Below are 26883 nucleotides of genomic sequence, written 5' to 3'. Positions count from 1 at the left end.
TTACCCTATCCCGACGTTCCAGTTACCTATACAACTTGTTGCTGTGGTTGTTAGAAGGAGCATCAACCCCGTGACTTTCGAAGAATCTTGGCTTACATCATGAGCCATCATAATTTTCTTTTGAATTTTCACACGCAACCCTCCTCGTTTACTCGGGCTTGAGACCGGCCGTAGCCCTGGAAGAGCAGAGTTATATTTCCTGTTTTCAACTTCAAAATATTAATCAAATATTACAGTCTCTGGAATTAAATTTTCGTTGCAAACGTAGGTGTATTATTAAATAAAATTACCAGTTTTATGCTCTTTAAAATAATTAACTACAGGAGAGAATAAAATGATCGACAGCACGTAATTTTATACTGATTCAGATCTTGGTTCATAAGCGATGTGCTTTTAGTGGTTTACGTTACACAAATGAGTAATTTATTTTATTTAAATATTAACAGGGGGTTGACTGGTAAAAGTAAAGTACTTGTAAAGCAATAATAAGACTCAAATCTTAACTTTACAGACTAACAATCTGCTCAGTTTAAACTAATTATCTGTAAACACCTTATCACAGTATTTGGATAAGTTGTTTATAATGAACTGTTGTTACTTCTGAGCATACATCCAATTTCAATCTAATACTTAACTTACCTCAGCATTCGACAACGAAGTTCTTCCACCCTTGGAATAAAATCTGTTGTGTTTGGTGAACCATGAGTCCATAATCTTTCAGCTACAGCTGAACCTCGAGGCCTTTAATGATAAAATGAGGTTAACTCAGGTTTGTTAATAAAACTATTCTTTCATCAAACTTAAAAATAAAACAAAGATTATGTTTTTCTCAGAGATTTCGAAAGTCTGGCTTCGGAATTTCGGCCGCAGTATCTACTTGAAACCGAATGTCCGTGAAGGTAGTTTTCTCTGGTGTTATAAGCATACTTTCAAGTTTTTTTTCGGCTTCAAATTTTTCTCAATTAGTTTAGGTAGATATCCGTTGCTGATAGGTGTCTGACTTAATTTATCAAGTTCGACATAGATTGTATATTTGGTTCGGATTTGTCTAGCTCTCGTATAGAGAAAGTGAATGAGGTTTCTATTTTACATCAGTTGAGAAAAACTTTTAAAATTCATGTATTGACTATTCTAGGTTGACCTGATAGGACGGAACTGTTGTGATCAACATTGGAAAAATAAGACATTAGGCCCAGTCACTGGTTTGTAAGCAAAGCCAGGACATGGGACGTATGTCCATAGGCATAAATTGAAGCACCGTATCAGCACAGAGAGATGAAATTAATAAGATCAATACACTAGTAGAAATAGTAGTATTAATGATTGTGAAACAAATAAGATGTACAAAACCATTCGGGAAAGAATGTGTTTACAAAGAAATCTAAAGTAAGTGATCATTTTGTAACTAAGTAACTGTGAACTGGCAAAAAGTCAATACATCTCCATTATCATCCATTTTAATTCACACCGCCTAAGGTTAATTATTCACTAATTAGGACTGTCACAATGAATCCAACTGTGTGATTTACGCTTACCAATATGGCTCAAATTAACAGTCAATTAATTCATGGAATGATATCATATCTTGACTTGGGGGCCACTTCTGGGTATCGATATAGGCTGCGGTTGGACTTACATAATACATATTCAGGTCATTACAGTCTCTAAATATTCATAATCTCATCAACGGATCTATATTTGAGTACTACCCTGTGTTTAACTTCATCATCATTTGCTTGGTTCCATTGTAAGTTTGCAATACTGCGAACAAAGATATGACCGATTGTCAACCGGATTTAATTTTTAGTTGTACGAATGACATATTGAGATACTTACAACTTCGAAAACCATTTGTAAATCAATTCAATCACTAAATACAAGACAGCATATGTGCTGTAATTGAGTGTGTGTTAAATGAATGATTAGCGAAGTTCTCTCTTATGCCATCATATGGTATGAATATAATCAAAGCTGACAAAGCTTATGTTTCGTTTTCATCCAAATTAGGTGCTGAATTTCAAAATACGTTTTCCTTCGATAAATTATAATCGTTATTTTAAAATAGCAACAGATGTACTTAGGCATTGTGAAAATTAGAACAACACATATAAGCGAACAATATTGTTTTCAATTAGATTGTCATCAGGCTATACATGAATATTTATATGAAAATGTTGAAAGCAATCAAGGCAATATGGGTCAATATTCACAATGAAATAGAATAAGTCACCTTCTACCTGAAGTTTGTGCTGATGATGTCATTCAGAAGAACGATGATAGCTCCACGACCAAACCATCCAGCTCAGAGAACAAAACTCCACCAAAATCATCCACCTGAGCTACAAATCTTTTCCACCATCTGAATAAGTCACCACACATATTAGGTAAAAATACATGTTGATAGTAGGAAGACAGGTGTACTGATAATAGTAAGAATAATAAAATGCGATTAAAAAAAACTCTTATCAATAGTTAAACGTTGGAAATAGAAGGTCAAATAAACATGGATAAATAGACTAGGAATAGTCAACACTAAAACATTCACATCATTATGTAATAAGATGTGTGTAAATAATCAGATAGTGAAGAATACGAAGAGGCGGAGAATGACAAACAAATAATGAATGTGGAAATAAGGTTAACGATAACACAAATAGAATAAAATAAATAATGATAATAATAAAAACTAAGAAAAATCGTTTGATAAGTTATAACTGACCATGGAAGGGATCGGGGGGTCACGTATTTCTTCTGTACACATAAATTGGGGTTATATGTACGAATTCCAATTGCTTCAGCTGTATGTAGGAGGCGGGAACGAACTCCGTCGGGAAATGATGGAGGTATACGATAGATAACTTGAAATGATTTCGATTTATCTACTGCATGACCGCTATCAATAAGATGTGCCAATATAGAAAGCGAATAGATTTTCTCTGACCCTTTATGTACCAAGTTGGTAGATCTTCACACATTCGTTGGTTAAGTTGCCTGGTAGTACGCCCTATATAGCTATCTCGATAGGAGCAGCTGAATTTGTAAATGCACATTGAAGAGGCCGACTCAGGTAGCTTATCCTTCATTTGAGTAGACATCCCTGGTCGACAAGAGAAGGTCATTCTACTCAGCCAATCTTGCGTTGAAATACGTGACTCCCCTATCCCTTCCATGGCCAGTTATAACTTAACTAACAATTTTTTTCTTTTTAAAATTTTATTATTATCATTATTTATTTTATTCTATTTGTGTTATCGTTAACCTTATTTCCACATTCATTATTTGTTTGTCATTCTCCGCCTCTTCGTATTCTTCACTATCTGATTATTTACACACATCTTATTACATAATGATGTGAATGTTTTAGTGTTGACTATTCCTAGTCTATTTATCCATGTTTATTTGACCTTCTATTTCCAACGTTTAACTATTGATAAGAGTTTTTTTTAATCGCATTTTATTATTCTTACTATTATCAGTACACCTGTCTTCCTACTATCAACATGTATTTTTAACTAATATGTGTGGTGACTTATTCAGATGGTGGAAAAGATTTGTAGCTCAGGTGGATGATTTTGGTGGAGTTTTGTTCTCTGAGCTGGATGGTTTGGTCGTGGAGCTATCATCGTTCTTCTGAATGACATCATCAGCACAAACTTCAGGTAGAAGGTGACTTATTCTATTTCATTGTGAATATTGACCCATATTGCCTTGATTGCTTTCAACATTTTCATATAAATATTCATGTATAGCCTGATGACAATCTAATTGAAAACAATATTGTTCGCTTATATGTGCTGTTCTAATTTTCACAATGGGATTCTTTAACATTGTAAAATTGGCTGTCTTTTATCATAAACTGACAGTATTTGGATAATCATCGAAAACTAGATGGAATAGAATAGTCATTTAGCTTTTAGTCTCGGACTAACCATCAGTGTTCAATCACTAACACAAAATTAATTAAATCAATAAAACTTTAGACATTGCAGTTAGTACGATGTGTTTAGATCACTAAAGTCACATGTAATAATCCAATTTTTGAACTTCGGTTAGCTCATGAAGTGGCGCTACTACCATTCTATATCATCAGGAATGATAAAGTATCACTTAATTAGACTGAAGATCAATGAATAAGTATAAAAAAACCATAAATCTGTGAATAATAGTGACTAATTCTATATAAATTTCTTGGAATTCTAGTTAAAAGACATAATTACCAAAGTCCAATAAATCACATATAAAAAGTTGTTCTAAGCCGTTAATCGAATGGATTGGTGCTCGATAGAAAATCTGAATATTCTTGATTCGAGCCCCTTTTGCTTAGAGTTGATGAACACGACTAAAGGTTTATAAAAAGAGTCTAGATACTTGTGTTGTGTTTCTCAATTTTCAATATTGCTTTACTTGATATTAGTCACTGGTAAGAACTAATTCCACTCTGAACAATCAACACAAATTCATTAGCTTAATTATGCAATATTTACTTATTTACTAACCATGATCGACTAAACAAATTCGTGTCATCCACATATTCACCCCACATAGCTGCTTCACCTCCAATAACCAATTTCGCATCATCCTTACTACCTATAAAACAAAAATAAGTGTGAAGGAGAATCCATATGTCATACAAATAATTGTATTTTGATCTTAAACTAACAAATATTAAATATTTCTCGAAGGCGATTTAGGTGTATTCAGTAAATGATTACTATTGTTATCAGTACGTGGTTGTGAAGAGTGTTGAGTTTTGATTGATATCAAGAATCGATTTGTGTTAGACCACCAATGAAAACCTCCAAACAACGGACGGTCAATTGGTCATAGTATAGGATCGCCAAGCAACCTCGGTCTGGCACGCGAATACTCAATCTCTAGACCACTGAACCGAGATCAAACGGTGATAATGTCTAACTTCAATCAATCCGTGATATTGTACAACCATCTTCCATTTTATTCGGTGGGTAACTGCCTCATGGATTAGCTTCACTGGGCACGGCGTCTCACTTGAAATTGACAATAACACCACTGAATGCCTTCTCGACGGTCCAGGGGTTAGGTGTTCGCGCGCGAGACTGTAGATCCTGGATTCGAAACCTGAGTGAGGGATTGCGGTTGTACACTGCTGACGGGTCCCATACTAGAACGAGATGGCCGACCAGTGCTTCTAGGTTTTCAACTGTGATCTAGCATAGATCGACTATTGTTATATTGTTTTGCACAGTAGTAAAGTTATAATTTAAATCACCCGGACTAGGTCAATCGGATAAGTTAAGTTTAGCATTAACAATATGGTTACAAACCTTTATCTGATTTGATTGTAAACAGTAAGGTTATCTACAGTTCATTTTTAACTGTAACATAAAGCTTGAAAATCTAAATACCTGTGAAATAATTTCATCATTCTTTACTTTTAAATCACGTTTAATTATGGTCGATATTCTATACTTCGACTTATCGTTCTATAATGTCTAAATGAATAATTTACCTTGACAAAATGGTATTATTCATAAGCAAATATGTTTTTCTAATAACTTTATCATTTTCTCACTAAATCGTGCCACAAACGTTCAAATGTTGGAGAACAATTGACAACTCAGAGGGAATAAGCATTTGTTATTTGGTGGTATATGGCTCATCAGGAGTGAAGATATATGATCACTCCAGAAATTGAACCTAAGGTCTTCAGACGCTTTAACTTTAGATCATGGAGTAACAGAAATGTGGCACGCATTTAGAATTTCACTACAATCACCATATTATTCGACAATCATCCAATACTATCACTGGATAACTATATCACTTCTGAGATGATTGAATTTTACCCATCATGAAACCTTTATCCTCCTTGGCATAGGACTGGTGCCCCGTCTCTGAGTCCTTGAATAAATCTAGGGATTAGCTCAGTGCTCATGGCTTATCAGTGGTTACTCATCCTTATTTTAGCTCATGATGAAAACTGTTGTGAAAATGAATTATTCTCAGCAAACATGTCATTTGGTTATTACTATTTTTGATTTGAATTATATCTTACTGTGATACATCCCCTCTCTCATACACACGGGATTGTTGATTTGAGATTTAATTTACGTATCATATCTTATCACATGAGTTTTTCAAGTGACTGTACTCAAAGGCATTTTATGAAATAGTGGTTGTGTAAAAATTTGTTTCCATGCCAACAACCTTTAATCGGAATTGTACTTTAAAAAATAGACAACAATTTCTGTGAAATATTTATCCAATATTATATTTTGCCTAAGGCAGATAATGTTTGAAATTCTTCAATATTAGCGGATATATTTTATACTTCTAAAATGAAGTTGACCAGGTTACTAGCGTATTTAGTTTTCTGAAAAGTATGATTTCTGAGTACTTACTTACTTACGCCTGTTACTCCTCATAAAGGAACATAGGCCGCTCACAAAAATTTTTCTGGTAAGTGTTTCTTTAGAGAGTTAGTTTTCTACGAGGTGGGGACGCTAACCCCATGTCCAACCCTCCTCCTTTACTCGGGCTTAGGACTGGCAGTAACTCTGGAAGAGCTACAGACGGAGTAATAAAAAAAATTTAATTGCTTAGTTCACAGTTTCCTAAGGTGTTTTTACTTGTAGGTTTCACATTTTAACTGACAGTCTATTATTTCATCTTTACCATACAATAGTAACAGTCATTTGTTCATAAAAAGCTGTTTTAGATGCACTTCATTGTGACTTGAAGTCCAAGGATCCACTTTTGTTACTACATGGGCCATAGTTTATACATACTGATGTAATTACCTGCTCACTTAAATGCCCGATCTTGCAAAGTCTATTTGATTACGATTCAGAGGATTCCAAGATCTTACCTAACTCAATAATTCTAGTATTTTATCAATTAATTGAGGTGGAAAAATGGCATCAGTTCCGTATGAAAATTCTTGTAAATCTTTTCATTCATTAGAAAACCTTTGATCACTAACAAAAAGCCACCAATATGCAACAAACATGAGAAATGGACAAAGTGTGTAGATGACAATATTTTGAAAATACCTCCGAAATCTCTCGGATCAACGTGATAGTGGTACCTCCAGTCATCACCATAAGATATGTAATTCAGGTACCAAGCAGCTGAGAATAGTACTCTATAGCCTGTTTTAGTAGCATTTTTCACCACAGATTCCCAATATAAGTCTTTCCACACATGAATTACTGTTGATTTATCGCCCTAAAATCAATAAAAGAAAAAACCTAATGGGTTGACTGAGGTATACAAATGCATATATAATTCTCAAAACTATGTCAAATCACATTTTAATCGGACGAAAACTTATCGAAGTGTTGAAAATTAAGAATGTTACTTTCCTCTTATGTATGTTGAAGCCTACTGTTGGAGAGGCTTTAGTTACACTAGTTTTCTAAATCTGCATTTGTTGGTGTGTATGGGATGGAAGTGCTAGGTCATCTGTGAAGTTTAAATCGTCTAATTGGTTCTGAGTTGTCCATTGTATGCCGTGTTTTCCCTCAGATATCGAGGTCTCCATAATCCAGTCACCCGCCAGTTGATAGGGGTAGGGGGAGAGTAGATAATCTTGTCTGACTCCGGTCCTTACTTGGAACGCATCTGTTAGCTGTCTTCCATGCACGACGTTGCACTGTAGTCCATCGTATGAGTTCTGGATAATGTTATTAATCTTCTCAGGAACTCCATAATGTCGCAGAAGTTTTCATTATGTTCTCCTATGTACACTGTCAAACGCCTTTTCATAATCAATGAAGTTCATGTATAATGATGAGGTTCACTCAACTGATTGTTCGACGATGATCTGTAGTGTCGCAATTTGGTCTATGCACGACCGATCCTTCCTTAATTCATCCTGTTGATCTCAAAGTTGGGCGTCTACTGCTTGTTTAATCCGGTTCAGCACCACTCTGTTAAAGAATTTTGCTAGTACTGACAGTAGTGTGATGCCTCTGTAGTTCTCACATTTCCTTAGATCTTCTTTTTCTTAGTATCTTGATGAGATGTCACTGACTGTGAAGCTGGGTGATACAGGCCGAATTCGTCAGGGAGCATCTACTTTCTTAAGATTACAGGTACGCTTTCCTGACGAGTGCCAAATAACACGAAACCTAGGCCCAAGGTTTCCTGTTGGCTACCTCCAAGCACCACCTTAGGGAACCTATTGCCCTTCTTTGTTATTCAGAACAAAGAATCTTGATCAAATGTTATTGCAAAAGCGGAATATCGTTTATCTCTTCAGCTGATTGAAATATTATCGTCATTAAAGGACGTAATGTCATGTACCTTATCCAAGTGTGATTTGTACAGAAGGTAACTGTTTATCTAATAATCATTAGTTTAGATTTACGTTAATATAAATCATAAAGTATGATGTACTCACTCTAAACCCATTTTCAAATATTTCTTGCCAAACAACTGGAGTAATATTTCGTCCAGGTGGTTTGACATCATTGATAATTTGAATTAAATTATTTATGTAGTAGCCCTCCAGGCGATGATAATCATCACCAAACTTCATTTTTTTCATGAATTCAATAACTGAAGGATTGGAATGCCTAGTATCAATAAAATAATGCAAAATATATTACAAAAATTTAAAACATTGGAGAATAAATGTTTCCTTTGTTTATCATTCTAGAGGTAGGGAATATTCCCATGTCACATCTAGAATAGAGAAATATTCCAAGTCATAAGTTAATATTACTTTAAAAACAAGATATCATGGAAAAAGTTATGTCAGTTGGTTCTGAACATACTATTATTCTTTGTTCGCTGATATTCGAAAACGGTTATTAAGAAACATCGATGTTTCGTTCAGAATTATGAGAGTTTTAGCCTACTTATTAACAATTCTTCGAAATATGCATGGCACGTTCAATTTGGTAAAATGATTGAATCTAAAGTTTGTATGGTCACAGCGCTTCAGATAGAAGTATGTGTTTTTTAATATTTAAAGGTATGTTTGGGCAGCAGCTAAATTTGTAAATCGATTAGAGTTGAAAATGTTGAAGCAAAAGTTTTTCATCTGGTCATGAGTGATGCGTTATAACTGTGACCGCTTATTAGGGAGCAGTGACTTATCGATCGGATCAATGACACGTAAAACCGTATGAACAGTCTAGAGTTCTGATTCGCCCTGCTTCCTGTCTAGCCCAGTCAGTTAAGTCCAGAACGCAAGCCTCAGCCTCTGAGATATGAATCATTGTATTTCAAGCATACTGAGTTTATATACCAAACAAACAGACCACAAAGTACCAATTAAATATGAACAACACTTATACAGGAATTAGCCAGATGTGGCTGTGAATGAGGGAGGTAGTAATCAATATACTGGGTATAACTCAAGAATGGTAAAACGTATAATAATGGTTCATAGGTCAAAATAAAGTTCATAATAAGAGGGGCATGAATATGAACAGTTTAGTTCCATAACAAGTATACGATAAAAATATGCTCATAATATTGGTCCATAAATGGATCCCAAAAATTACCATTCATTATTCCTATCAGGATACAACATGATGATTTCTCGATTAAGTATTTGTACACAATAATCTTCTCTCTAGAATTTTCGGACTTCTGTTCTACGATAGTGACATGGTTATCATAAGAACAGTACTTCAAATAATCCCCACAAATCTATCTTAATGGTAGTAAGCATATGTATATGAGAGACTAGATTCATTAAGACTTTTCACAGTCTTTGTGCGAAGCCGGTGGATTTAAGTCTTCTATCACCGAAATATATATAGCTAATGATATTGATTAATGGTCACAATATACATAGCTGATAGACTGAAATTGGAGATAAGAGTCATTAGGTTATTTAGCTCGGTTTAGATAACATCTGGTGTAAAGTTAACATTAATAATAATCTTAAAAGTGGTCTCTTCATTTTCACATAGTAATTTAGTAGTCTAATACGAAGTTCATAACAATTAAGTCTAATTTACAAATATTTTATTACATTAAGACTTCTATCTGAAGTTTGTGCTGATGATGTCGTTCAGAAGAACGATGAAAGCTCCACGACCAAACCATCCAGCTCAGAGAACAAAGCTCCACCAAATTAAGAATATATCCGTCAACTTAGAACAGAGTGTTCGTATATTTAAATTCTATACGCTTATCAGCACAGTTGCTCAGTAAACTTAAAAAAACCACATCCGCTGTAAATTTATCAGGGATATCTAACTGAACTACTCTTATGTGATACTTTGTCACATACAAAGTTGGTTGTTCCAACATGTAACATTGAGGAGCAAGTATAATACGTATTCTAATTGTGAATGCGTTCATTATAATCATCACGAATTTATATTTTAAGGCTTACCAGCAATTATATTCAACTTCATCCCCACCTAAATGAAACCAGTTATCAGGAAATACACTGAACAATTCTTTGTATAATTGTGACATAAAGTTATAAGAGATATTATTGATTGGATTGATTGGACCCAATGTACCATCCGGTTCACCCTTAATGTAACATTTGGTTAAAATTTCTGGATACCCTTTCCCCCAAGAATTTGCATGACCTATGATTAGTAAAATGTTTAAAGCGTATTATCAGTAATCTTCATCTTAAAGTTTAATCACCAAAAGTTTTATCATTCGGAGATAATTAAAGCATAAAAATTAATTGTCTAAAAATTCCCATATTGTTAAAACAACGGTACGTAAATACAGAAATTTGTTCATATCGGGTTTGGGAATTACAAGTTCAAATTAGTGATCTTAAGCTAATTTTAAAGCACATATATCCTTTGAAACCAAAGCATATGAGCTAAGGATTGTTAGCAAAATGAAATTGGTAAACTTAATAAATTTCATCACAAACTAAGCATAATTGAAAAATCATCATTCATAGACCCATCAAGAATCGAACACAGGATCTTCCTTACGAATACTTGTGACTCGTTTGTAATTTCAAGATAATCTATTAAAGATACACGTGTTCTAAAAGAGACTGATCGATTGCAGTCATTTATATTAACGACAGAAAGTTTCAAAAGTTGTAGAAACGAATTAAGATAAATCTAAATTAGAGAGAGATTATATGTACATTTGTCAAATTAAGTTATTTTACAACTCGGCCTGTAGCTCTTGTGGAGTTACTGCCGGTCCCAAGTTCAGGTAAAGGAGGAGGGTTGGGTATAAAGTTGGCAACCCAATCCCGTAGAAAAAATCTGGCTAAAAAAACGCCGACCAAATTAAACAAATTAGGTTGTTTTATAATGAGGATGAGTATTGACTTCTAATGCCTGAAGTTGGCTACAGTGAGAGAAGAGGCTGAGTATTTTTCTTTTGTGCGCAAAGTTCAGGTTTTGATGGACATAAGAATAGATAAGTTGTATTAGTTTATCATCTTTCAATCTTGGTTTCACTATCGGACAAGTAAAGAGCAGTAGTTTTAATTCATTTATTTGAATTTCAGCAACTTGTGTACAGTAAACCATAAAAGAGCTTTTATTAGAATACTATTAGTTGGTTACGGAAATTATTATAAGCAGATTGAATGGCAAGTAAACTCAATTTAATCTCTCTATCCATTTCCGAAGTTGTTATTACGTAATGCCTAGCTCCATTTCTCATTTCCCAGAAATATCTATGTATTTAAAAATTATTTCTTCAGGAACTTTCACATTGGTTAATGCATAAATATACAACCATTTGGACATTTTATAATTCTTCAATATTGACTGCATCAATTAGCAGTCAAACGCCATGATATTACCTCACTTACATAAATACACGTGCACAACTGCGGACACTCATTCGATTGGAAACATGTGTAAATCTTGGACAGAGAAAATTCCAAAAACACCAGAGAATCTTTAGAAGCCTGGCACTCAGGTCAATCAGCAATCAACAAACATATTGAAATCAATCCAATTTATCAACCAATCAGGAAAATCATGCACAAATATAGGAACGAAAATCAAACCGATGGGAGACACAACCAAAACAATGACAAATATAGGGTCAATAAGAACCAATCAACATCGAGGTGTACGGAACAAGCTGTGAAACGCATATGTAGAAATTCGAACACTTCACTTCTATCTGAAGTTTGTGCTGATGATGTCGTTCAGAAGAACGATGAAAGCTCCACTAACAAACCATCCAGCTCAGAATACAAAACTTCATCAAAAACATTGACTGCCTTTTTACCAATCCCCGTTATTGTATTGTAAGGTATGTGCACTGGTTTTAAAAGATTATTGCTAATGCTTCTATGCTGTAAAGAAAGTGGAGAGAATCCAAAAAATTATTGAACCCATGTTATTCTGTTGTAGTTATCGTTCTTTTTTATTCAAAACTAAAAGGGTTTATGTGCTGTATCTTCCAAGTAATTTTCCTATTCGGGTTCCATTTTAGTGATCCATTTACTCCCTTCATAAGTAGAGCTTCTAGAAAGGATATTTTGGCTTCATTACCTTTCTCATATATGTACTTAATAGCCAGCTAAAATTTATCAAACGTCTGGAGACTCATACTGACCACTATTATTTTTTTATTTTGGAAAAGTGAGTCAATCATATACCGGCAGTAAAATCAGAACTGCTCTAGTTAATAATCTTGATGTTTAGTTTTGGACCCAGTGACACACCCGTTGCTACAGTATCCATCGTTCAAACTCATGTTACATTTTAGCAATAACACTTTTAGCATATATACTAAGGTAGAAATATGTATTACCGTTTCTCTAGTTTGGTTGCATACATAGATTATGTATATACGTTACTGTAAAGTGCATTCAATCAGAAAGCTTAACTATTCATCTTTGTTTATAGTTGGAATGAAAATGAATCCCTTGTAAATACAGAATATAATGATTGTTTGATTTGTAAAAATATAAATAAGTGGTGATAAGGTCAATCCTAACCATACATTCAATACAAGTATGTTATAGTAATCTATTGAGTTGCAATTTATTTATTTACATTCATAACTTAACCAACTTGGAAACAATCAAATCAAACACAATCAATCAATGTGATTACATAGTAACGTAACATTTTTGGAATTTGTTTTATTAAAATCTATGAACTGTGAATAAAACTTAGTTTATTGTTTACAGGTTAAGATCGGTTGAAATGAAGAACAATTATCTGCGATAATAAAATCGATTTATTATCAGTGACTATATAAATCATAATCAATTAAAATGATGATGATTCTTAGTGATGAAAGTTTCAAACTATTGCCATAGCATCTTTAGATCAAAGAGGATTTGTAGTTGATTGAAGTTTTACAATTATTTTACGGGAAATTGTGGATACTATGTTTACTGTATAACAATCAGCTGCTTCACAATTGATTGATCACTGGGTGGTGATCAATGTTATGCGTGTATAGTCCTTATTAGTGCAGACTGAATGCTATCGATCATGTTGCAATGTGGCCACCAGTCTAGGTGACTCGACACTGCGTGCACTATATATTGAGGTTTAGATGGTGGACTAGACGCGCATGACATTGACCACCACCCAGTGATCAATCAATTGTGATTACATCTCAGTCCTACAGGGGTTAGTCACGGCTCGGATAGCCCAGTGGTTACGTCTCTGACTGTGAAGCTGGGTGACACGACATCGAGTCCGCTAGGGAACACTAGTTCCCTCAAGATTACAGGTACACCTTGCTGACGAGTGCCAAGTAGCACGAAATTCGGGTCCAGAGTTTCCTGTTGACTACCTCCAACCACCATCTATATCTCAATCAGCTGCTTGTATTACTATATTCTTATGTTTTCCAAATCTCATTTAAACCATCCACCACCGTTATATGTTTCATTGTTATAGGTTTACGATTAATTTACTATTTTCCTAGCACGCCGTTTTGTTTTACATGGCTGAGTAGTGTATAAAAAGTAATTTCTATTTATTTTGTTATTTCGTCGGATATTTCAGGTATACTGAATTATGACAGAATTGAGTACAACATCAATCGACATCTTGAACGATGAAGTTTTTCGAAGAACAGTTTGGCCGGTCTAATGTCCTCAGTAAGAGTGGTGGCTTTCTAGTTAGGGAACTGACTGAGTTGTTTACAAACGTCTGGCAATTAGAGAGTGTCCCACCACCGTGAAATGAATCGATGATTAGTCCTATCTTTAAGAAGGGTTAACGTCAACTATGCAACAATTATCGAAGGGTAGGTCTATTTCTGATTGTGTCTGAATTCTTGGGCTCTTCCACACTTCGTAGACTGTTCAAAACTCGGGAAAAATTGACTCACGAGAAGCAGGCTGGTTTTCGACCCGGTCGAGGATGTATTTGCCAAGTTTTCAACCTCCGTCAAGTGTTAGAACACCGCCACACCCATCACAGACCAATAATCGTAGTGACTTAGATTTGTTGGACATAACTGTTCTTTGGGATTTTCTATCGAAGAAGGGTGTGCCTGAGAATTTTATTAGCAGCTTGAAGGAACCATATACAAATACTACAGGCAGAATGAGGGCATACAACCACCTTTCTATATTGTTCAATTCCAGCAGTGAGGTGAGACAGGGTTGCCCAAGCCATGTAATCCAAACATAATCAGTTGGCAAACAGTTTCCTTAGGTATGGCATGTGTTTTCGACCTCCTGAGTGCAAACTACGTTTACAAGTCTGACAGGACTGTGAACTTGCACTCACTATCGTTAGTAATCAGATAGGAGTGGTTGAGAAGTTTGTGCATCTGGGTAGCTGTATAAATGTTGGTGGTGGCATGAGTCATGATACTGATGCACGTATAATAAAAAGCAGAGCGGCTTATGCATATCTGGCTCATCTTTGACGCCTTCGTGATGTTAGTTTCGCCGTAAAAGGTCGGATCCGCAACTCATCGATGAGAGCAGTTTCGCTTTATGTTACTGAAACCTGATCTCTCCGAGTTGGGGATTTTAGATGACTCTCTGTGTTTGGTAATCTTTGCCTCCGGAGAATTGCTCACATTCAGTTGAAACACCATGTCAGTATTGCAGAGGTTCGGCATCGCGTGTTCAGACAGAGTAACAATAAATAATTTGATGTCAGTAATTTGAACAGTGAAACAAAAAAGCTATGTTGGACAACGGAAGATAGTTTCGGGGACGCTGTTTACTTTAATTCAGAGTTTGTGAAATACTAATATTCATTTTTGTCCCTATTGTACTCTATAAATCATAGGCCTTCGTTTGATGTACAATTCGCTGACATACTGTTTTCGGTTCTGAAGCAGTTGGAATTTAAACGTAGCATTTTGGATTCTATTTTTCCGCCCCAATGCCCAATTTGCATATAATTTTACTTTTCTAATTGTTTGTGAGTTTTGGGCGTGTTAGTCGTCTATGTATTCATCTATATTTTTACATTAATCTGAATCGGGAATCGGGAACCGAGAACAAATAGAGTAGTGTTCCAGTTGACTTGTCTTTTTTCTTTCTTGTCTAACAATCAGGTGATAAAATAGTTTCTGTTTCTCTTTCTAAGGCCGTTAATCTCGATTCGATTCAAGCATTTCTAGCCTCATGTTTAAACTAGTTAGTCTATCATATGAAGGCCTGAAGCTAGATCGCGACACGTTCTCTCATGTGTATTATTAGGTAGTGATATGACGGGATGAAAAGTCAAAATTAGATTGATGTAATCACTATGATTTTTATTCAACATTAGTTCCGTTTTAATTCAATGTAATGATTACGCAATGTAGTATTTGTTTCTGTTTTCTCGTATGATATTTTATTCTGTACAACATACGATATTCTTGTAATAAAAATTGACCTGAACTATGCACAGCATGACATGTAGCATGCGATTTGTCATAAGTCTAAGTACGTTTCATATATGTGATTTCATCCTAATTATTAATCGAAATGGGTTTACAATCAATATATAAATGAGTGTGTGTTTGACTAGGGTCGTCGTGGTGGTCGTGATTTGGGGTTAATAAATCTTCACTTGTATCAGCCTTTGTGTTCTTACTTTCCCGTCGTGAAGATTGCAGAGGTTCCTCGCTTTATAAGTATACGTGGTAAGCGATTCCGACATAACAGTCAGCGACGAACAGATATAACAATTGGTGACGCAGTCATAACAGGTAGACAGATCAAGGACGTAACTGTGACCATCTTGAAACACCGAAATCGGTGGTTAAAATACGTCCTATGACTGTCGTCCCGGCGAATTCCATATTGCGCATTATTTGTCGACTCTGGGGCCAGTTGAAAAAAGTGGAGAGGTAGTCAGTGTATGACATAGTGTCGTAGTATGAAAATAAGCTGTACAGGACTCGCTTCTGTTGGGCCTTCACGACTCCCTGTTTGAGGTCCTTACGATGGTGCAACACGGTAGCTTGAGACGTAACTGTAACTTCGTAAAAGTTAGAATAACTTCTTTAACTGGAAAAATTCTTTGTGGTTGTATTTTTCCTAACTGAACTGCCTCTCCCACTATTATTTTTATTATTATTATTATTATCAGACTCTCATACACTAGTTTCTGTTCATTGCTGCTCCACTTTTCATCATACTCACCTTTCATTCACTATCTCTTCAAAACATAATTGTCTGGCGCATATGTATTTGGTGTCCCACTGTATCAATGTTTATGTGTTCAAATAAAATAAACAAGTACAGCAAAGAAATAATCGCCTTTATATAATCGTCTCCTAACTGGACACTTTGTTAGGATGATCTCGAAGGTTTTGGTCAATGTGATTACTGTATTTAATAAAATAGATCATCTTTTCTACAGGCAATATAGGTGAACTTATCAGTAGTCGAATGAAAGAGTACAACTGCTCTCCTGATAACGGATCAACTGCACGGGCTTCAACCCAATCTTAGATTCTGTTCTTATAAAGGACACATTATTGTTTATTAATTAGTGGCTCTATTAAAGCAGCATAATTGATTACTGTCATTATTGTATTATTGAAATCAAGAAATGGATACCTTGTTGCCAATCTAAAGGAATTATTCTGAAATAAACAATCTAAATGAGGCTTCTGAAGAGTATTGGCTATTCCGAAATACGAAACCCCAAGTCATTTAACATAGTACACTCGTAAATTCAGACTAAATGAAATGTTTGTTGGCACTCATAAGCTTGAATACGTCTCCACTGATCTGATCAGATACTTGAAATTGTGTTCCATAATAGTTGAATGAAAAATCCGTACTTGTTTTTCAAAGATATTAACAGCCTTTTCTATGAGCATAAAACATTTTTACTTTTATAAGTGCCAAGTAAGCTAACTAAACTCAATACTCGGTGATTATTATTATTGTTTAACTTATGAACTCATAGAGTAAATGCCACAGAACCAGAGAACTAAGTCACACAGAATAGATTGAAGAACTTTAATACAAAAGTAACGACGATATGTCATACTCATTTGATGGTAAAATCGAGATTGAAATATTTACACAAGTCAATTTTTGAATTTGTCATTTCAAACTATTATTTGAAGCACAGTTTTTTCCCTGACTTTCGAGGAATTCGCTTTCTTGTTCCTCTGAACACTTCACAGCTTGACTAAGCAAAGATGTGTTTAGAAATATCGACAGTTTGTTCTTATTCCATCTAGTTCCAACGAACCATAAAACCACCATCAATTAATCATTCTTAGTCATCTGAATTGTTAAGAGATATTTATCAAAGGCTATCAAGCTTCTAATCCTTCAAACGATGGGGACGACATTCATACCTAATAATACAAGACTCTTGATATGAAACATAACTTGCTTAACTTCGGTTAATGACGTGATCAACACAATTTCAAATAACCTATGGATAAAACTTAACACGGACACTAAACACTCTAGAATATTAGTGATCATAGAAGGTAATCATAAAATTTCATAACGTTTCCTACCTGGTGTATCAAATTCCGGCATTATTCTTATTCCTCGTAAACGAGCATAATTTAATAAATATTTCATATCATTCGGTGTATAGATTAAAAGATACGGATGAAATGCTCCCTGAAATTAAACGTATGAAAGAATTTCAAATCTATAAGATTAGTAAAAAAGGGATAAATTTTATTTCTAAAAACAATGCTCTGTAGTTTAGAGACGGCAATACCTCATGTTAAAAATCCTAAAATAAAAACTACTGCCCACAATTGATTGATCACTGGGTGGTGATCAATGTCATGGTTGTCATGTCCTTCTTAGTACAGATCGAATGCTATCGACCAAGTAGCGATGTGGCCGCTAGTCTAGGTGACTCGACATTGCGTACACTATGTTGAGATAAGATGGTTGTTGGAGGTAGTCAACAGAAAACCCCGGACCCGGGTTTCGTGCTATTCGACACTTGTCAGCAAGGTGTACCTGTTATCTTGAGGGAACTGATGCTCCCTGTGGTTACGGTAACGTCTCTGACTATGAAGCTGGGTGATACGGGATTGAATCCGTCAAGGATCACCAGTTCCTTCAAGATTACAGGTACACCTTGCTAACTAGTGTCAAATAGCACAAAACCCGGGTCTGAGGTTTTCTGTTGACTACCTCCAACCACCGTCTTAAAAAACTACCCATACTCAGATAAACACCCATTCGAAAATCTTTCTTTTAAACTTACCTTTGAAGAAAGTTTAGGAAACGTTTCAGATACATAGGGAAAAGATTGATCGTCCACAATATGCCAGTGAAGTACATTCATTTTCACCATTGACATTGAATCCTTTCAAATACAAAAGCAACCAAAGTATAAATTGTAACCATGTAAATGAAGCTTATTGAGGATTTATTATGACGGATTGAAGCAAAATTTGGTTACTAAAGGGTAAATAAGATGTCTTCGTGATTTCTTATTGTTGATCAAAGTTAATTATCGATTATAAAGAACTTATTTAATAGCACAAACTATGTGATTGTTTGGAATAGCTAGATGGGACAGATCGCCAGAACAGAGTTTGGTGACTATTGATATCCACAATTCAACACTATAACGAACATTACATAACGTTCTTACCCTTAATTTCCAAAGTGACACATAAAACATAACTACATTCAAGGTATGTCTTGATAATTTATGATAAATTGAGGATTGGGTAGACTGTTATGAATAAAATAATATAATTGTAATATCAACTCTTAACCAACAGCAAGGTCAGGATTTTCAATACAAATGTCAAGACAGTTCTACTGTATGAGGCAGAAACTTGGAGAACTACGAAAGCCATCATCCAGAATATACAAGTGTTTATTAATAGTTGTCTACGCAAAATACTTCGGATCCGTTGGCCAGACACTATAAGCAACAACCTACTGTGGGAGAGAACAAACCAGATCCCAGAGGAGGAAGAAATCAGGAAGAAGCGCTGGAAGTGGACAGGACACATATTGAAGAAAGCACCCAACTGCGTCACAAGGCAAGCGATATATAATCAATCATTTCACAGTAATTTTACCACCTTGGGGGCTGGAGGCCAAATCTGTGGGGTGATATCTACTTAAATCATAAAATTAGTGAACTTCACACATAATCAATTAGACTATATAGTCATTAGACAGACAGGTCTAATACAGTATTTGTTATATCCTAGTGAAGATTAAGTTATAGGTAACTTCTGTGAACTATTAATGGACTAATATTATATGTATATGCTCATTGTATAACTAACTATTCAGTAACTAGATTACGTATATCCATATTCCTCTAATTATAAGCTTTATTTTGATCTATAGACTATTATGATACGATTTACTATTCTTAAATTATACTCAGTTTATTGATTACAGTCCCTGATGTTCACAGCCACTTCTCGGTTTGATCTTGTACAAATGTTATTTCCTATTTTATTGTGTGATGTGATCTGTTTAGCTGGTATGTTCGAAATAATTGATTCGCATATTGGAAGGTATTATTGGCGTTTTGGACTCAGCTGGCAGAACTAGGTGGAAAGGGACCAGTAAGGACGTTAAGCTGGTCGTACCGGTCGAATGTCATTGGTTTGATACAGTGTTAAGATTATATAAGTCGTGTTCCAATTGGCGAATAAGTCACGTGATAATTAGCCGTGTCAAGTCAAAACAGTATCCGACTATGAGTTAAAACGTTTTAAGTCTACTCTTCTTGATATCTTCAATCATCATAGAAAATAACTTAAACTGCTTAACATCTATCAATATCAAATAATAATGCTTCCTGACAGTGGTGAAGGAATAGCTCTGATGGATCGTAAAATCTACGTTGATAAGGCGTCAAATCTTTTATCTCTAAGCGTATTAAACGAAAAATAAGACTAAAATGATTTGAAAAAACACTAAGTGTGATAATGATATCGTGGCGTTAACGTACTGTTTACAAAGAATATTACTGTGTTTCCATTTAAATGAACAATTTGAATCAAGAATATAATCTACAGACAAAAGGATTGTATAGTTATGGTTTTCTCTCTTGGTCAGCTACTAGTAGACTGTTTTAATGATCATTTTGGAAAACGAACAACTAAGGACAACTGCTGACAATATCCATCTACACAAAGAAAATATAAGTAATCTTTTTGTTATCTGCGATGATAAATGTGGTTGAAATCACATTATGCAGGCACTCAACAAATGCCACCTGGTAGTAAACCTCACACTTAAAATGGGAAATAAACTAAACAGTTACTTTGTGGATGATGTAATTATCAGAGAAGCTGATAGAACTCTAAGATCTGTTTACAGAAAACCTTCATGGAGTGGTTCGTATTTAAAAAAATGGTTTACATGTACAATGGCTTCGAAGGTAACACGGCTTCGGGTATCTTGGAAAGATAAATTTCTATTTCCCTATAAAGGGCATTTTTTACAACAACCTCACGGTTAGTATGCTATAATTGATCAGTATTAAACGATAACCTAAAGGATAAGCTCTCACATTTAATCACTTCTATGTGTATTTACCAACCAATTTACGCCTAAACAGCCAGGTAATACGGGTTGTTTGATGTTTTTCTCAAGAAGATTGAAGAACATTATCTGGTATAGTCGGAAATAAGCAGAAGTGGATCAATGAGACACCCCATAATTGAACACATTGTGAATATGGATCATCAGATCATAGCAGGCTCAGGGTTCCAAGTCATGTAAAAAGTGAACAGAAACTTTCTAAATACGTCAAGCTTCTGTTATCTAAACATTACTGGATCCATTGTGACACATTTAGAAAAACCCAACCTATGTAAACAAAAGAAACCTGTTCAATCTATTCGTGTTTGGTTTTAATTTTCAAAATTAGTTTCCCTCTTCATCTGCTTCACTAGTGACATTTTTCTCCCAACCTTATTATTTCCTTTGTATGCCCTCTCTTATTACATTTCGTTTTTATTTCAATATTATGCAATCCTTTTTCACAATTATTATTTTCTGATTGAAATCATGAGTCAGTTGAAGCTAGACCACCATGGAAAACCTGGAAGCACTGGACGGCCGTTTTGTCCTATTGTGGGACTCCTCAGTGGCAATCCGCATCCACTACCTGCGAGATTCAAACACAGGACCTACTGATTTCGCTCACGCGAGCACTTAACCATTAGACCACTGAGCCGGTCAGCATCCAACGGTGTTAATGTCTAACTTCAACTAATCCACGAAATCGAGCGACACATATAACGTTTGACTAATAGTATCTAGATTAATCATTTAATACAATCTAGTTAATATGAGTGTTTCAAAAAGCTTAGTTATACTTTAATAAGAGCTATAAGTGTGTAGATACTAAACATAAATATTAAAAATTCCTTCAGATAATATTTTATACTTACAAGGAATTTCTCAATCTCCTTTAATGATAAGTAATGTCTAGATGTATCAATTAAAAATCCTCTGTGAAGAAATGATGGTTCATCCCAAATGATACCACCTTCAATCATGTTCTAACAAAAAAAAGAATTAATGATTGTCTAATTTCACATTACTCTCTCTAGTGGACTTCTGTAAATTAACTGAAGTATTGTTTCTAATCCATGTAATGTTCCCCAGATTTCTTCTGATTTTAAGATTATTCTTTTACTGAAAATATAGAGTGAATCTGTGATATAATAATTTCGTTGAATAAAATAACATACACGTTTCATTGATTGATTCAGAAGGCCATAATTCGCCATTTGACTCGTTACATCCCCTAGTGATTGATATTTTAATGGTATCAATTGTGGAATTTGGCAAAGAAATAGGAACTTTAGGATATTGTTTTATTAATGTGAGACGTTCTTCAAAACGTTTTAATGCTTCCGTTAAAATATAACAGCTTTTGTATGAATGATTGTAGGTCAACACTTCAACAAGATTATGATAAATTCCTGTCTTATGATGTTTGTAAGCTTTAGGGACTATGGAATAACATTTAGAAACATAGTAAACTAGAATAAACAATAAGTATAGGAAATAAGTTATGGAAGATTTCATGACTCTTTCTAGTTCGACTGTGTAAGCGCAATTTGTACTTATATATTCACTATTACTGACCAATCAGAATTGAATCGATGCTATCTTATATATGAATGGTTGAATCGTTTGCAAATACTAACAGATCGGCATCACTTCACTATTTTAGTCATTAAAACATGATTGGTGGGTGTTCATTTAAAATGTTCTCGATATCCTTCAATAACTTAAATATGAAGCTTGAACAAGTACTTTCTCAATATAAATATGTTTAACTTGGAATGTTACAGTCAGGTTCTAATAGTTTGTTATAAATAAAGTATATCGTCAGATTATCATTTGGTTGTTTATTCATTCAACAATGCTTGATAAAAAGAATAACTGAAATAACATTCAACGCTTTCTATATATTATCGCACAGTATTAGTGCCGGGATTATTTTTCCCCGTTTTTATGTCGATAATACATTCGTTATATGCCATATGTCAGACTCAATACAGATTAAAAGACCGGAAGATAAGTATAATTCGTTTCCAGTAGAAATAGTCACTGTTAGTGACCCTGAGTTGTGGTTTTCTCAACTAGAGCATTATTGCACGAGGCACAATATTAAATATGAAGGAATTGGGTATCAATGCTCAGTCCTCCCCACCTTAAGTTCCTATAGAAGTACTCAACTTAGTTTTGAGTCCCTCAACGTTACAATCGTACACCATTTGAAGACGTGAGAAAATGAACCGTCTATCTTTATCAGGCGGCTGAAGAGCCCAAAGTCTTTTACAGGGAGAAACATTGGGTGATAGGTCACCACATTTATTACGTCACCTCCAATTCCTAGAGGGCGGCAATACTGTGGGTGAATCAGTCCTAAAACAAGGATGGATATATGCTACGTTCAATACTGTTTGGGTGCCCAAAACCCAGACGTCTGTTTGCCTCATTTAGCATGCATTTCAGAAAAAACAATGGAGAGGGGTCTCGCACCTGGATCATAAACAAAAAGAATCATCAATGCGCTCAGTCATGGTAGAACTGATTGAGAGTATGATAAGTCTCAAAGAGACTGTCTTTAAAATGCAAATAGATCATAGAAACAGAAGCAAGTCACCACGAAAACCGAGATCAATGTCATAGAGTAATTCGAAAACGTCCAGACAATCTGAACAGTTCTGTCGGTACCACTAGAGTCTTGGTGCCAAATCAACCAGGTGCAGTCAGCCATGTACCTGACCCAAATAGGCTATCAAAAATATAGGAAACGTATAATCACTAAAAAGGCCGTAATTATTCAGGAGAGGTGTCCGAGCAGTCGCTTGTTTTATGTTAGGTACAAAAACTCAGACCTGAACTTTTTGGTAGGTAACGGTGCTGCACCTAGTACGATTTCTCAGAAGACCGAGTTGGGTCAAAAAACTTCCCGAGATGAACTTTAAGCTGCCAACAAAGATAAAATTGTGACGTTTGGGCAGAATACACCGATGCAGACTTTTCATTTAGGAGGAAGTTCCCTAAAGCCTTCACCGCAGTAGATTCGGATCTGGTAATACTGGTAATAGACTTTTTAAAGAGATATGATTTTCTAGTCGACACTAAGATACGACGTTTGACACTTGAAGGAACTTAGAGTTAATTCATTCAAAGAATGTCACATCACTTCTCTAAATTCGATAAAAACTCCACCAATAACAACAGCGAAATTCTAGACTATACTGGGGCAAATTCCAAACCAAACACAACCTCCAACCTTTCAAAAGTAAGGTAAAGGTAAGTCATACAATTAGAACTCAAAGGGGACTTGTATTTGCTAGACCCAAAGGACTAGCATTAGATAGGCTTAAAATCGCTAGAGCTGAGTTCGACTACATGCTACAGCTGTTTATTATCCGTCCCTCTGGTAGCCAAACGGAATCCCATGTAAACATGGTTGCAACGAAAAATGAGAGTGATCGGCGACTGTATGGAAATTACATATCCCTGGGTCGACAAACCGTACCAGATAGGTACCCAATAACCCATATTCAAGACTTTACAAACGGCTTACAGCGTATGGACATATTTACTGAAACTGACTTGGTCATGGAGTATCACAATATCCCAGTAGCTGGAGAAGATATCCTCAAGACTAAGATTACTACATATTTTGGACCGTCCGAGTTTTTACCAGGCCATTCGACATGAAAAACGCAACACAGACAACCTAATTCAGGATGTGTTTTTTTTGTACAAGGGAATACAGACAATTTGTTAATTACCAGTCCAATTTTTAATCACATGAACGACACGTGAGAGCTCTTTTATAACGGACAGATGTAAAACGAATGAAAATGCATCAATGTTGGTATTTTTTCAGTGTACAAACTTTATAATTCCCCGGGCACAATAAACCTAGGCGGGATTATACCGATTACAGAAGAGTTAGACATCAACGTGCAGTAACGCACACTAAGTTTTTCAACACAACTGAGAATTTTTTCTAGGTTCAGTTGACTTTTGTGATAGATTCATACATCGTTGCGAACAACTAATGGAATTATTAACAAATTTCCTCAAGAGAAAACCTAAAGAATTTAAGCTGAGTTCTGAGGCTGTCAGACTCTGCCTGTAGCTCTTCTAGGGCTACTACCTGCGCAAGTCAAGGTAAAGGAGGAGGGTTGGGCATGGGGTTGGCAACCCCATCCTGTAGAAAACAGTCTTGCTAAAAAAACACCAATCAGAATAAATAAGTTAAATCATCTAAACTCTGCCCTGAAAATTCAAGGAAAAATTATGACGGCTCATGATGAAAGCCGAAATTCTCCGGTAGTCATGAGGCCGATGCCCCTTCTGACAACCAGAGCAACAAGTTTTGTAGGTAACTGGAACGTCGGGGTAGGGTAGGAGACCGGGAGGACCAGTCAGACAGCAACGGAAATGACGAGATACAAATTGGCAGTACTCACAATCAGTGAAACCCACTGGACAAAGGCTGGATACGGGAGAGATACTGTTATACTGCGGCCACGGAGAGAAAAATGCTCCACACACTCAGGGAGTTGCTATAATGCTGTCCAAAGTAGCACGAAATGCACTTGTAAGATGGGAAACTCACGGATCCAGAATCATCAAAGCGTCATTCAAAACAAAGAAGGAGGGAATCACAATGAATGCTACACAGTGTTATTCACCCACCAATGATTGTAGAGACGACGATAAAGATCAGTTTTACGTGAGGCTGAAATAAACCATAGCAAAGTGCCCAGAAAAAGACCTCACCAATGTGATGGGAGATCTAAACGCCAAAGTCAAAATAGACAACACCGGGTATGAAGATATCATGGGACAACATGGACTGGGTGAGAGAAACGAGAATGGAGAAAGATTCGCAAATCTGTGTGCATTCAACAAATTGGTCATAGGAGGCACAATATTTCCACACAAACGTATACACAAAGCTACATGGATCTCACCGGACCACACCAAAGAGAACCAGATAGATCATATTTGCATCAACAAAAAGTTGCGCAGGCCGATGGAAAAAAGGAGAATCAGGAGAGGGGCTGACATAGATCCTGATCACCACCTAGTTGTGGTCAATTTAAAACTGAGGCTAGAGATGAACTGGACAACTGGAAAAACAACACCACAACGGTTCAATACAGACTTCTTTCGAGATACTAACAAATTCAACGAATTCAAGATAACTTTCAACAACAGGTTCCAAGCCGTATAAGATCTACTGAAAGAAGAAGAAACTACTATGGAGGACAACTGGAAAGGTATCAAAGAAGCACTCAATTCGTCGTATCAGGAGGTTCTGGGACGCAAGAAGCATCACCATGAGGAATGGATCTCTATTGATATCCTGGACAGGAATCGAGTAAGGAAGAACAATAGGACAGAAATTAACAACAGTCGAACAAGAGCAGAGAAATTCAAGGCACAAGCTGAATTCACAGAAGCAAGCAAGCAAATTATGAGGAGCAATAAAGCTGAGAAGCAGAAATATGTGTAAGAAATAGCAACAACGGTGGAAAAACCCGCGAGAGAAGGAAATAAGAGACAACTATATGACACGAAGAATAAACTGGCAGGGAAATATAGTAAACCAAAGAGACCGGTCAAGGACAAAGAAGGCAGGCCAATCACTGAAATTCAACAACAATGGAATAGATGTGTAGAGTACTTCAAGGAACTACTGAATAGGCCGGCTTCAATGAATCCACCAGACATCGAAGCAACAATCACAGGTCTTTCTATAGATGTCAGTCCACCAACGACGGAAGAAATCAGAATGACCATCAGACAAATCAAGTGTGGGAAAGCAGCATGACCCGGCAACATACCAGCTGAAGCACTGAAGTGAGACATATTGGAAGATTTCACTGTACGAAGTCAATGTCCAACTACCTCTAAAATACTTTGTTTTTAACTTGAGTAGTAGGTTTTTCATTAAGGATAAACTTAGGTTAGAACCTTTTCAGTTGTGCCTTACACTTAAGATTCTTGGGAGTAATTGTACTTAAAGTCATAATTCCATAGGCATT

The 26883-nt window shown here is 35.6% G+C and overlaps 1 protein-coding gene across 3 annotated transcripts in view; it reads right to left on the bottom strand.

Annotated features, from left to right (window-relative positions):
• MS3_00010864 (uncharacterized protein) overlaps nucleotides 1–22396 on the bottom strand; it is a 34174-nt gene extending 11778 nt beyond the window's left edge. Inside the window, exons 1-10 of one of the 3 annotated variants that reach the window (XM_051219272.1) lie at nucleotides 22042–22396; nucleotides 21892–22004; nucleotides 21739–21849; nucleotides 18567–18668; nucleotides 17854–17962; nucleotides 10337–10541; nucleotides 8384–8558; nucleotides 7032–7206; nucleotides 4497–4587; nucleotides 640–741 (exon numbers count right to left, since the gene is read on the bottom strand). In XM_051219272.1, the coding sequence (XP_051065897.1) occupies nucleotides 640–741; nucleotides 4497–4587; nucleotides 7032–7206; nucleotides 8384–8558; nucleotides 10337–10541; nucleotides 17854–17962; nucleotides 18567–18668; nucleotides 21739–21849; nucleotides 21892–22004; nucleotides 22042–22381 (1523 nt within the window). In that variant the 5' untranslated portion in view covers nucleotides 22382–22396. Of the gene's footprint in view, nucleotides 1–639; nucleotides 742–4496; nucleotides 4588–7031; nucleotides 7207–8383; nucleotides 8559–10336; nucleotides 10542–17853; nucleotides 17963–18566; nucleotides 18669–21738; nucleotides 21850–21891 lie in introns of all 3 variants that reach the window. The other 2 variants (XM_051219271.1, XM_051219273.1) reach the window with 2 other exon arrangements.
• Between the last annotated feature and the right edge of the window lie 4487 nt (nucleotides 22397–26883).

Source organism: Schistosoma haematobium, chromosome 4, assembly GCF_000699445.3.
Source record: "Schistosoma haematobium chromosome 4, whole genome shotgun sequence".
NCBI classification, from domain to species: Eukaryota; Metazoa; Platyhelminthes; class Trematoda; order Strigeidida; family Schistosomatidae; genus Schistosoma; species Schistosoma haematobium.
This window is presented reverse-complemented; position numbering and strand designations above follow the sequence as displayed.